We start from the raw sequence: 13,669 nt of genomic DNA, 5'->3' as shown, positions 1-13,669 counted from the left end.
TCAGGATATTTCCAGAATTAAATGTTTAGATTTTTTTCAACTCAAAGTGTCTTTTCATTTCAAAATTGATGGCAATTTTTATTTTAAAACAAATTAAAAATATTTTGAGATACTTGAAAAAGAAACAAAACCATTTTTTGGTTCAGCTTTTTAGTTAGATGAGAATTTTGGGCCAACCAAAAAAGATTCCCCTCCCCATCCCCGATCTTTGACAATTGCCAGTGAACAAAAAAATTGATTATTTGTGAGCTCTATTCCCTGGTGCTTCCCCCACAATCTCATCTGTTATTCCCTTTCCCTCCTCATTTTGGTCTTGACTCTGTCCTCCTCCCCCCCAGCAGCGCTCACCATGTCAGCCATGAGAAGCTCTGTTCAGCTCCAAGCCCAGCCCCGGGCGCCTCCCAGCACCAGGATGGTTTCCTTCATCTTCTGCCTTCTCCCTGCTCTCCTAGCTACAACGAGTGCACAAGGTGAGTCACTCACTGCTGTGGTCATTGAAACCCTCCTGGACTTGGACACTTTATACTCCACAGATCCTCAGTCAGGGGAACATCCAGCATGTGCAGGGAGTGGGGATTAGCTCTGGGTGGGTACAGGGCCCTGTCTACACTATGGCTACTGTAGCTACTTAGCCACAGCGCTGTAGCTGGGCTGGCAGAGACCCGTAGTGAAGGCGTCGCCTGTCCCAATGGACAGGGGTTTCCATCCCTCTAGGAACTTCCCTCCCTGAGCGATGGTAGCTGTGTTGAGGGAAGAGTTCACCCATCAACCTCCATCTCCTCCAGGGGTTAGACTGGCCTCACGGCAATGCTGAGGGTGTGACTTCCCCAAGCGCTGTAGTTATAACAACCTAACTGTATAGTGTAGCCCAGGCCTGAGGGACAGCGTTTCTGGACACTGCCCTGAATTCTTAGTCCCACGAAGGCCCCTCTGCACTGCTTTGGCAGCACAAAGGGAACTCAGTATACAAATACATTACACTGCTTGGGGAGTGAGTGTAACCTGGAATCAGCTTGACAATTTCTGGTAGCAGAGGGCTCTCCAACCGGGCAAACAGAGGCAGAATGAGCTCCAATGGCTGGGAGTTGAATTTAGACCAGTCGAAGGTGGAATTAACCCTGGCAGCAGCTTCTCAAAGAGGGGTGGGGGAAGAGGGGATTCTCCATCCCTTGGAGTCTTTACACTGAGATTGGACGTCCTTCTGAAAGATCGGCTGTAGCTCAGTCATCAGATATGGGCTGGATGGAGGAAGTGCTGGGTGAGGTTTTCTGGCTTGGGCTATGCAGGAGCTCAGACTAGATCAGCATCACAGCCTGAAAATTTCCACCTCTCTAAAAGAAAAGTTGTGAAGCTGCTGCACTTACACAGATTGTGTGCAAGGCGCTGTACATAAGGATAGAAGGGCAGAGATTCTCCACTTACATGTCCCCAAGAGGTCTGTGCGCGTCCACACGCTGTGGTTAACGTGACTGTATCAATGGTAATTTGGGGAACAAGGGACAATGAACGTCCCTTTGTGCTGTTTAATGCAGTTTTTTGACTGGCAATTTCCATCCTTCCCATCCCCCACAGATAGCGAATGGCTAGGCTGATCCAGAGGGATGTGGGGAAAGTTGGCTTTAACTTAAGCTAAGGTCTGTGCAACCGCTGTAAACCTGGGGTCCAGTCCATCGCAGAGCCTTCCCAACGGGGAGCAATCTCCACGAGCCTAGGGGCCAAGACACTGGCTTCTGTCAGACCCCTCTGCTGGCTGGCTGGCAGTCCGGAGAGCCTGGCCGCACTCACCTAGGTGGTATTTCCCTATTTCTGTGCATGAAGTAACTTTTGAAGACTGCATTCCATCAACTCCATAATTTCAGGGGCTGTTCTAGACATCACTGGGCAGAATCACATTGACTTTGGGGGAAATCAGAAAACAGGAAGAGGGAAATCGGGGACACACAGAGCCCCTTGGCTTCTGGCCAGCCCAGCCACACTTTCAGCCCCCTCTGTAACTGTGTGTATGTCAAAGAACCGGTTGATGGGACCACTGACACCTTCCAGCCCATCAACCCCTCCCAGCCCAGCGCTGTCCAGCATCCCCATGGAGTTTAACGTGTTACACTCTGAGCAGCTGATCTCCCAGACAGAAAGATGGTTGATGGGGGTGGTGGTGGGAGAGGGAGAGCACACAGTGGTCTTGGCATGGGGAGAAGAGTGGGGGACCCTGTTATGGGGGATGGGAATGGGGGGTACACAGAGCCCCTGACATTAGGTAGGGGATGGGAGGGTTAGCTTGGCATCCCTGCAATAGAAAGGGATGGGAGGGGAACTCAAATTTGTGAGGGCAATGGGAGGCAGCCAGGAGACCTGGGTCATGCAATGGACTCAGGCAACGCACGCTGAGAAGTGAGCAACTCTCCAGTACTGTGAATACCTTTAAAAGAGGAATGAAATCTTTGGTAGGCGGAGCTTAATTTGTGGGCGGAGCTTGGGAAAAGCACCATCCCTTCACCCGTCCCCATACTGACCCCCTGGGTACCGCTGGCCCAGGGCTGAAATTGTGCAATTGCCGAGTGTACCAGAGGAGACTGGGTCTGTTAACCCCTCAGCTTGTTTGGAGCAGAGAGGGAAGACTTGGGGTAAGGGACGTGCCAGAGGTGACACTGTTACACCACAGTAAAAAGGAAACATTTGTTCTTCTTTCTCCAGCACAAACCGTGACATGCCAACAGTGCTCCAGCTCAGCAGACTCCTGCCAGCCTCCATCAGGGACCTGCACAGCAGAGACGGCTAAAGGCGGCTGCATTACGGTGGCAGAAGAAAACACATTGCGTAGGTGACATTGCCATCAACCCAGGCACATCCTTCCTCACAGTCTGTCACCATCCTCATTGCTAAGGCCAACCCCAAACAGTCCATCAGCAAGGCGCTTTCACACAGCACAGAACACTAAGTCTGTGCTTCATGCTTCGTTTATTCAGGCAACGTTACGGTGTTGTGACCAGAAGACTCAGTGGTTTGAAATCCTGCCCCATCGGATCCAGTTTCAGATCTCCCATTGCTTTGGGTGGAAATGCACATTCTGAATCATGTTTAAAAAGGAAAATTGGTGCTGAGATCCCTTGTACACTGCCGGGCTCCGAATGTCCTGTCTGAAGCTGTTAGTCACCTGCTCAGGGCTGGAGCCCTGCCTTACAAAATTTTTCTCCTCACTTGGGATGCAAATTCAAGATAGCTTCTGCCAATTTGACTTAAAGAGATTCCAAACCTTCTCCATATTCAATTCCCTGAGGTCCTTAGGCCAGCGGATTTCACTAGTTCCCTTCTCAACATTTGCCCTTTTGAAATAGAAAACTTTAGTTACAGATCTGGTTTTGTTCATCTTTCCTTTGAATTAAAGAGATTTAATGTTTCCTTTCATTTACCCTTTAGGAAGGATGCATAGCACAGATGAGCTTTAATGTGATCTATCTATCTGTCTCTCTATCTATTTATCCCCATACACCCTTCTGTCTCTCTCTCTCCTCTCTCTCTGACCACACTCAGGAAATTTTCCCAGCACAGTCACAAATGGGTTTATTAAAACTTCCACCCACTCAGGGTGCGGTTTCACTGCAGTTAATGTAGGACGTGACCCGAAGTTTAGGCCTAACCCCCACACCTTCCCCTACTATCCACCCACAAAACCCTTTAACCTCAGAGGATATGAGCTGTGAGCTCAGGCCGGCTGCGCTGTTCCAGGTGTAGCTGAGACCCGGATTCCACTTTGACTTTGCAGTGAGGACGCAGCTGTAAACTAGGTTATTATACACAGTTGCTGACAGTCCTCCAATGCCTTCCCATAATTCCTTTGGGGCCATGTTTTCCTGCCCTCCTTCCTACTCATTTTTGCTGCACTGAAATCACCTGCTGGTTTACACAGCCCTTGGTGATGTTTCAAATCCCACGTTCCCTGCAGCCGGCTCCGGCTCTACCCAGCTCTCAGGCAGAGACGCCGTCACAGAGACTCGGGGCAGAGAACGGCCCAGCTCAGGGCAGCGCTAGGAGCCCTGGGACATGCCCCCAAAGGCCTAGCGCTGCCCTGGGGTTAGTGCAGCACCGGCTGGGTGGTGTCCGGGTGGATCTAACCCCTGGGAGTCTTCGCAGTGTGGACGCTTACCCCAGGGTGTGGCTAACCCGGGTTCACTCTGCAGCGCAGACACAGCCACCGAGTCCTAGACCCCAGGGCCACAAGGGACCATTGGGATCGTCTCGTCTGACCCCTGCTCAGCACAGACCAGAGACCTGCCCCAGTTCATCCCTAGAGCAGAGCTGGGAGAGAAACCTCCCGTCTGGCTTTACACATTGTCCCTGATGGAGAATCCACCACAGCCCCGGGGAGATCGTCCCAGTGGTCAGTGACCCACCCCGTGAAAAACCTTCCCCTTATTCCCAGTCTGAGTCTGTCTGGCTCCAACTCCCAGCCTTGGGATGGTGTCCGACCTTCCGCTGCCCGACTGAGGCGCCCGTCAGTAAACATTTGTTCCCTGGGTAGGTTCTGGCAGATGGGGACCAGGTCGCCCCTCAACCGTCTCTGTGTTCAGCTCCATGGATCAAGCTCCTGGCGTCTCTTGCGCTAAGGCAGGTTTTCTAACCCTTCAATCATCCTCGCGGCTCTTCTCTGCCACTGACCAACCTCCTTCCTGAATGGTGGGGCCCAGAACTGGGCACAGGCTCCCAGCAGCTTCGCCTCAGGGCCAGACACGGAGGTAAAATAACCTCCCTGCTCCTCCTTGAAGTTCCTCTCCCAGCCTCTCAGTTCTGTTCTTTGTTTTCTTTCTTTACAATAGAGGGGACAAAGACCACAGTCCTCTCCAGAGGCTGTTTGAATGACTTCACTGGTGTCATAAAAGGCCCTGTTACTGTCACTCTTGGGAATGGCAAGTACGTGAGGATCAACATCGCACAGTGCAGCACAGAGACGTGCAACTCACCTGCACTGGACGGTATGTAGGGGTCTGTTTTTACTGTCCCCATTTCATGACTTGTCCACATGAACAGTTAGATGGCGCTGAGCTGGGGTGCGAATCCAGCTCCTCGCGTGCCCCCTGCTGATGCTTGTGAACAGCTCGTTCGAGCGCCTTGGAAGGGCACTAGCTCAAAGCACAGTAACAAACAGTTCACGCACGTCAGCAGGGTGCACGTGGCCAGCTGGGCCGTGGCAGGCTGGCGCAGGGTCGATTCACACCCTGGCCTCCCTTGCTACAGTCGAATGGTTCATTTGGACAAGCCCCTGGCACAATTGCCCCTCCCCCATACCCCTTTTCCTCCATTCCCCATCCTGTCCCTGGGTCCCCAGGCAATGTTCGGGAACTGCTCCCCACCAAGCCAGGCAGGACTTTGAAGAGCCTGCTCTCCCTTGGAGCAGACTTGTTCAGGGCAAGAAGCTCACATGGATTCACCTCCTGGGTCTCTCCTTTGAGCATTCAGCATCCTCTGCCCCTCCGTGTGCTTCCCACAGCGAGCCCACCCAGGCGGGGTCCTGGGGAAGCCAGAGGGTCCTGCACCCCCACCTTGCAGTCAGACGTGACTCTCAGCCAGCCAATAACACAGAGGTTTATTCAAGGACAGGAACAGGGTCTAAAACAGAGCTTGTAGATACAGCGAACCGGACCCCTCGGCCGGGTCCATTCTGGGGGTCAGTGAGCCAGACCCCCACGTCTGCACTTCACTCCTCGTCCCCAGCCAGCTGTAGACTGACACCCCCTCCAGCTCCTCCTCTCTGCTCAGCCCCTTTCCTGGGCCAGGAGGTCACCTGACCTCTTTGTTCACCTTTAGCTATTCCCTTGCAGGGGTGAAAGGCCCCAGGCATTTGTTGCCAGGATACAAAGTGTTGGCCATCTATGCACACTGGAGACTTAAGAAATGCATATGGGAAACTGAGGCACCCACACAGTATTCAGAGGAAACATTAAGAAGAGTCCCACTTTGTCACACCTCCCCCCCACCATCCTCCTCCTTTCTGTCTGGGACATTGGTCATTTTGGGTGTCACCGTGTTGCACCCCCGGGGATGCTGGGCAGAGTGGAGATGGGGTGTCAGTGGGGCCATCGACCTGGTGTTTGATCTGAGACAATCACAGAGGTGGCTGGGCTGATCAGCTGGTGGGGGTGGGGGGGTGTATTCTGATTTCTCCCCAAAAGGAGCAGGCTTCTGGCCCTGAGTGCCTAGAACAGTGGTTCTCAAACCTTTGTACCTGTGACCCCTTTCACCTAGCAAGCCTCTGAGTGTGACCACCACTTATACATTAAAAACGCTTGTTTATATATTTAACACCATTTTAAATGCTGGAGGCAAAGCAGGATTTGAGGTGGAAACTGACAACTCACGAACCCCTATGTAATAACCTTGCAACCCTCCGAGGGGCCCTGAGCCCCAGTTTGAGAACCCCTTGGCCTAAGAAGTACCTGGAAATGCTGGAATTGATCGGTCGCCAGGTTCAGAGGTTGCCGTATGACAGACAGAGCAATACCATTGGGCTGGGGTGGGGCCTTCACATGCTTGACCAATGCAGGTCAGCAGGCATGCCCTGCTGTTTGAACGAGGTTTAACCCACCCTGTGACTGTCTCTCTCTCTTTCTCTCGGTTCTCAGTGCCCACGGGGAGCACCATCGCGAATGGGCTGCAGTGCCCAACCTGCTTTTCTCTGAACTCTGATCCATGCAACAGCTCAGTCACCCCTTGTACAGGGGACGAGACCTATTGCATTGATTTCGCTGGGACGATACGGAGAGGTAAATTCTGCCAGCTGGCCGCAGTGCGAGAACTTCCCTGAGAATCTCATGGCTCAGGAACTCCCCAAAGGGCTGGTGAAACCTGGGGCCAATCTACACTGCGCCATTGTACCACATCTGGTGAGGACGCTCTGTGCTGACGGGAGAGAGCTCTGCTGTCTGCACAATAAATCCACCTCCGCGAGCGGCAGAGGGGATGTCAGCAGGAAGTGGGCACCGGATGGCATAACTCACATCGCTGAAGGACATGGCTTCTTCACACCCCTGAGTGACATACTGACCCAAATGTAGTGTAGACAGGGCCCTAGAGTCTCCCAGACCCTCGGGTTGTGCTGAGGATTTTGGTCAGAGGGAAAGAGAGAGGAATTAAGAAGTTTTCCCTTCCACACCAGCTCCTCCATCTCAGTGATGCCGCCCTGCTCCTGGAGTTACGACAACACGTCTCTTGCCATGGGAAGGGTTGTTATGTCAATGATGCAGAGCTGGGGATAGAACCCAGGAGTCCTGGCTCAGAGCCCCCCTGTTCTAACCAGTAGCCCCTAGTTTCCTGTGAGGGCTGGAGAGAGAAGCCAGGAGTCCTGATTCCAGCCCTCCCCCATCCCGCTCTAACTCACTAGACCCTGCCCCCTCCCAGAACTGAGGAGAGAATCCAAGAGTCCTGGCTCCTAGTCCCCACTGCTCTAACCACTAGACCCCACCCCCCGGTAAGTTTAAGGTGGAGCTAAGCTATTGCTCAGTGCGGAAGCTCCCGTTCTCAGTGTGCGTCCAGGACTCCCAGCGCTTTGGGGTGTTTATAAAATATCTGAACCAAGCGGTTAGGGCTGCTGGGGACAGTGAGAGCCAGATGTGTTCCCCGGGGGGGTCACATGCTGGGGAAGGAGCCGCCCCCAGAGATCAGCTGGTTCCAAACTCCAGCTTCAGTCTTGTGTGGAGCTCCAGAAAGGGGCATGGGGGAGGCAGGAGAGGACCAGACACCCGCTCTGCCATGGCCAGTTACAGCGAGAGCAGGAAGAGCACCAGGGGGTGGGAAAGGGAGGCAGAGGTGGGAACCACTGGATAGTGGAGACAGAGGTTCTGGGGGCAAAGAAGGAACCAGAGCTGCCTGCGCCTAATAACATGCTGGTTTTCTCCCTCAGGTACAACTGTCTCAGCACTTGTTGGAAAAGGATGCGCTACTGAGTCTACAAAAGACATTACAGCTGGAACCTCCTTGGTTTCTGCAGTCTACACGTACAACTTCACAATCACGACCTCCAAACCTGCGGAGAACACACCCGCCACCACCAAAACACCCACTGCCACCAAAACACCCACTGCCACCGAAACAATCACTGCCACCGAAACACCCACCACCACCAAAACACCCGCCACCACCAAAACAACCGCTGCCACCACCAGTGGGGCCAGCCCGGCTCTGGGGAAATTCTCCTTTGCCCTCTACCTGCCTGGTCTGACTGGGCTGCTGCTGGTGAAGCTGCTCTCCTGACCCCCGCCTGGCACGGCCCACGCAGCACCTGATTCCTGCGCGTTGCAGCCCGAGCTCTGAATCGTATGTTAATTCTATTGATTACTTACAAATTCCCAGTGTTCACTCGGAGGTCTGACAGGCTCTAGTTCTGAGTTCGGGGCTGGTATTATAAAATTGCTGTTCAGTTGGGAACCCCGATGGGTCAGGTCGCAGCCCTCGCGCTGTAGGAACCTTCTGTGTTTGTAATCATGGATCACACATTTAGCAGAGTCCCAAATGCTCCAGCCCAGCCCGGGGGACAGCGGTAATACAGAAGGTCCATCTGAACCCCCCCATACTCGCACTGCCCCTTGCAGAACAACCAGAAATGTTAGTCATTATCTTCCTGCTCACCAGTACCTTCCTCATCATCATCCGGGGCCGTGATCCGGGCACCCCCTAAACGCTGCATCTCGCTCGCCTCCTGCCCACAGGCTGGGGTGCAACTTTTATAATGTTATGCTGACGCCACTGTGCCTAATGCCTATTCAGTAGGGGGTTCTCCCCTCCTCCTTATCTGTATCTCCTCACCCTATGGATGTCGGGGTCCCTTCTCCTGTAGGTTAGGATGTTACTGATCTCAGCTTATTATCAGACATGTCAGTTCCTTGCCATGGCCGGCTTGTGGTCAGACATCTGCAAACGTTCCCATTCTACAATATCCCAAAGCCGGTGTTAGCTCACGTCCCTGTGGCTGGCTGGTGTTGTTATCAAGAAACCTCCCCCTTAAACACACTGTTCCCAGGCCCCCAAAACTTAGGGGTGACCGTTGGGCCATTTGTCTGTGCCAAAGTTCATAGGCCTCCAAAAGCCTTATGGTACCTGCTGCAGCCAGCGTCTTACGGGAGGCAGGCCTGAGGGTTCCTTGTGTTGCAGCTGAATGAAATGAATGCTAAGGCTGGCTCGATGGGTGACAGAATAAAGGCCTGAACTCTCAGCTTCACTCGCTCCGAGGCCCCTCTGCGCTGCTGAGCGATGGAAAGGGGCCGCTGCATAGCCAAGGGTCTGCCCAGCGTATGGGTGTGTCTGTCCTGGTACCTCATGGCTGGCTGGAATCTCTCTGTGCATTAGCAAATTCACTGAGTTAATCAGGATCTGAAATAAAAGCCTTTGGTGTGTTGTTGTGTCCTGGTGCCCCATTGCTGATCCCATAGGTACTGACAGCCCTGGAGCAGCTACTGGCAGCCCCGCAGATCCGCTCCTCCCCCTTGCCCCCAGCCCTCCCGCCCACCGGTGCTCAGCTGTTCGGTGGAGTGCAGGAGGTGCTGGGGGAAAAGGGAGAGCAGGGGCAGGAAGGACCAGGAGCAAGAAGAGGCAGGGGCAGAGTGGGGGTGGGAAGAGGAGGGGTGGGGGCTTCAGGGAAGGGGCGGAACGGGGGGCAGGTCCTGAGGCGGAGGCAGGGGAGCACTCCACAGGAACTCGGGAAGTCGGTGCCTCTGGCTGAGCCAGTTTGCATGAGACTGGGGCGCTATCAGATGAATTAGCCACAGAAGAATTTGCTCGGCTCTGTGTATATACACATCCTGGGCAACCCACATGAGGTTCTGGGAACGTAGAACGTAGATTTTATTTTGCACCCGTGCTGAAGCCTGGGCTCTGGGACCCTGTGGGGTCGTCCACACTGCTGGTCACCCAGCGCTGAGCTGCAGCTGTGTCACGGACTCAGAGAACGTATCTACTTGTGGCCCCGTGCGGTCTGTGGGGGGTGCCCCTTTCAGTGAGACAGCCCTTCTCGGGGGTCCCCTCTCTCTTGGAGTCAGGCCCCTCCACCTCCTGGAGCCGCACCTCTCTGAGCCTTAGTACGTCTGTCTCTGCCGTGGGCCCCCACAGGGAATCCCCTCACTCTGGACCGCCGGGGCCTCCTCACCCCCAAAGAGGTTGATCCCCTGTCCTCTAGCCCGGAGAGACTCTCCCCCAGCATAAAACAGGAGGGTTTATTGAGCATCTGAACCCAGCACAGGAAACTCTCAAAGCATCAGTCCTGGCCTCCCTCCGTCCAGCACACCCCAGTCCCCCTGCAGCCAGGGGGCTCTGCCTGCTCCTCCTCTCCAGCCCCAAGCCCCCCTGCTCCCAGCTGGGCCTCCGATACCCCCGGCCCCAAGCCCCCTCTGTCCATTGGCTTCTCTGCAGGGAAATAGGGTCGTAAACAGGGTCGCCTGGGCCTATTCTCCTCTCTTCTGTCCTGTGGCCCTTCTGGCTGGAACCGGCTGGTCAGGTCACCGGCGTCCTCTCCCCGCAGCCCATTGTCCTCCACTGGCCAGAACCAGCTGTGACTCTTGAGCTGGCTTTCCGGGTCACCAGGTCACTGGGGTCTCCATCCTCCAGGCCATTGGCCGGGGTCCCGAGTTCTCTTTCCGGTCCTCTGGAACAACAAACTCCCTCTCCCCTCCCCTCATTAAACCAGTAAGACTCAGGGACACTGAGTCCCACCCCCTCTGCATGCAAACCATTGAAGCATGGTGGCTGTTTATACAGGGATTCTTTATCCGGAGCTCAGATGCAGCCACTTCCAGAGTGGGGCAGCACAGGCCCTGTCTTCCTGCAGGTTTGATTTGGCATCGTGCCGACCCGTAGTGCAGATGACTCCACAATTGTGAAATGGGACTGGAATCGATGCAGAACATTTACTTTGAGGTTTAACCCCTGGGCAGATGTCTGGTCGGGGGCTGGGGGAGCCGAGTGCAGAGTGAGCTTCAACCAGCATCACGAGGGGGTGAGGCCTGGGAGCTGATTGTCACCCATGGAGCAACATTACGCAGGAGCTCAGGGCAATTGTCATATTTACAGGAAACAGTCCTGGCTTGAGGCCAAAGGCATAAGAGGAAACTGCCTGGTTACTGGGAGTCAGGGGTAAAACTTCCACTCTGTCCTTATCTTATTTATGGTCCTTTGTATTGACATGACCCTTGCTCAGCAACTCAGGGGAAAATCCAGGTGCCCAGGAAATAGAAAATGAAAAATACTGCTTTCCTCAGAGTCACTAACAACCAGAGCTGTGTAGAATGATGACAAACTGGCTTTCAAGGTCATAAGTTTTTGTATCACTCAGAAGAGAAGGTAACACTGGTGTCCGCGGTGGGATACCAGGCAATCTATCTCTCTCTCTCTCTCTCCCTCTCTTGATTTCACACCATGCCCATCCCTGCAGTAGCTCCGTGCCTACCTCTAGATTTTACCAGCCACAACAGCCGTAGGCCTCCCAGCACCCAGACAGCAGCCAGAAACTCCCAAACTCTCTCCAGAACCTGCGTGTGAAACTTACCCCTACTGTGGAAAGGGGCCAGCACAAAGTTCCCCCCATGCCCCCATAATGAAACCCTCTGTAGAGGGGTAAATTTCAAACTCATTGATCGAAATTGGCCCAGCACCAAGCCAGGAAGGCCGCTTGTGTTGACACCGGAGGCTGTTGCGAACCAGGCCAATGCCATTGAGGGCTGTATTAACAGCCCTGTTGTCTGTACGACCCAGGAGATCGTTGTCTAGCTCCATTCGGTGTTGCTGAGGCTCCGCGCCCCATTCGGTTCGGGGCTCCGCGCTCTAGGAGAGATGTGGAGAAGCTGGAGGGAGCCCAGACAGGTAACAGAAGTGCTCCGAGGTTCGGAAACCCACCCCAGGAGGAAAGGCTGAAGGAACTGGGCGTGTTCAGTTGGAGACAAGGGAGTGGGGGGCACCTGACAAGAGCCCTTGAATGTGTGAGAGGTTTTTATACCGCGGCCGGGAAGCAATTGTTCTCCAGGCCCTGGCAGAAGGAGAAGCAGGAGCTGGCTCAGGTGCTGCAGGGGCATTGGAGGTCAGAGGCAGGAAACTCTCTAACTCCCAGGGCAGCTCAGCTCTGGGATCAGCTCCCAGGGGCTGTGGGATCCCGGCACTGGAGGGTTTTAGCACTGGGTTGGACAAACCCCCATTGGGGCCAGTCTGGGCTCACTTGGCCCTGCCTCAGCGCCGGGGGCTGGATGTGGGTGTGATGTTGCAAACTATATAATTTTATAAAAATACGCTAATGAGTGAATATAATGTAACTGGAATATGCTTCATGCAAAAGGTCTCTTGTAAGGTATCATTACAAAGCTTATCATCTACTGAGTGTGGGTATCCTATTTGTATAAATGTACCTCTCTTGGATCTGAAACTAGAAATATGAACTACAACTCTGAGGGCCTATTGTCATTGTGCAAAGTGCGGGCCATTGATGGTGGTTTGGAATCTTGATGGTTCCCATCAACCAGGACCATTGTCTGCAGATGGGTGTGTTTACCTGTGAGCCTCCCTGTACGTGTGTGTGCTGGCAAGTGGGCAATGAAGTCCTGCAGTGTCATGTGATCATGTCACCTGAACTGGAACCCGTCTTTAACCTGGTGCTTTTCCACTGCGAAGGGGAAGGGAGACCCAAGGGGACAAAGGATTCCTGCCTTACGCAAAAGATATCTAAAGGGGTGGAACAGAACAAAGTGGAGCAGCCATCATGAGGAATCCCCTAGCTACCATGTGAGCTGGAACAAGGGCTGTACTGGGGGAACGATTGGGCCCAGACTAGGAAGGCGTCTCCAATCTGAGAAAAGAAACTTACTGGAACATCTCTAAGGGTGAGATCTTGCCTGTATTCAGTTGTATTACTGTAGTAGGTTTAGATTTACGGGTTTTATTTTATTTTACTGGGTAATTCACTTTGTTCTATCTGTTACTACTTGCAACCACTTAAATCCTGCTTTCTGTCCTTAATAAAATCACTGTTTACTTATTAATTAACTCAGGGTAAAGATTAATACCCGGGGGGGAGGCAAACAGCTGTGCATATCTCCCTATCAATGTTATAGAGGGCGAACAATGTATGAGTTTACCAGTTCTCAATCCTTTTATCCCCTTCCCTTTTATCCCATGACAGCTTAATTTACATAACAGCCTTTGGGGAGGGACTAAGACAAACTAACAATGAAGAACGAGAACAAGTCCAACCTGGTGGGTCACCCCTTCCAGAGAGCTTGAGCACCTGAGATAGTTTCCACAAAATATCAAGGTCATGCACTTAGGGATTAATAATAAGAATTTTAGATATACATTGGGGACACATCAGTTGGAAACAACAGAGGAGGAGAAGGACCTTGGGGTATGGTTTGATAGAGGATGACTATGAGCCGTTCAATTGCGATTGGCCGTTAAAAAAAGCAAATGCGCGTTTTAGCCACTCGCATCAGCGAGGTATTTCCCAGCAAAGAGTAAGAGGAGTGTTAGTACCCTACATGTACTAGTCTTAGCGCGCTGGTGAGGATCACCTGGAATATGTGTGCAGTTCTGGTCCCCATGTTTTAAAAGGAATGAATTCAAACTGGAACAGGGTTAGATAGACGGTACTAGGATGACGAGGAATGGAATAATGCCTGCTATGTAAAGGAGACCTCAAAGAGCTTTC

The 13,669-nt window shown here is 53.1% G+C and overlaps 1 protein-coding gene across 1 annotated transcript; it reads left to right on the top strand.

Annotated features, from left to right (window-relative positions):
- Positions 1-412: 412 nt before the first annotated feature.
- LOC116838265 (uncharacterized) lies at positions 413-9,411 on the top strand. Its single transcript, XM_075070697.1, has 6 exons — positions 413-470; positions 2,692-2,814; positions 4,812-4,967; positions 6,615-6,790; positions 7,816-8,029; positions 8,147-9,411. Exons 1-6 carry the CDS (start codon positions 413-415, stop codon positions 8,239-8,241), a joined length of 822 nt encoding a protein of 273 aa, XP_074926798.1. The 3' UTR covers positions 8,242-9,411.
- The last annotated feature ends 4,258 nt before the right edge of the window (positions 9,412-13,669 follow it).

This window comes from Chelonoidis abingdonii, chromosome 11, assembly GCF_003597395.2.
Source record: "Chelonoidis abingdonii isolate Lonesome George chromosome 11, CheloAbing_2.0, whole genome shotgun sequence".
NCBI lineage: Eukaryota > Metazoa > Chordata > Testudines > Testudinidae > Chelonoidis > Chelonoidis abingdonii.
This window is presented reverse-complemented; position numbering and strand designations above follow the sequence as displayed.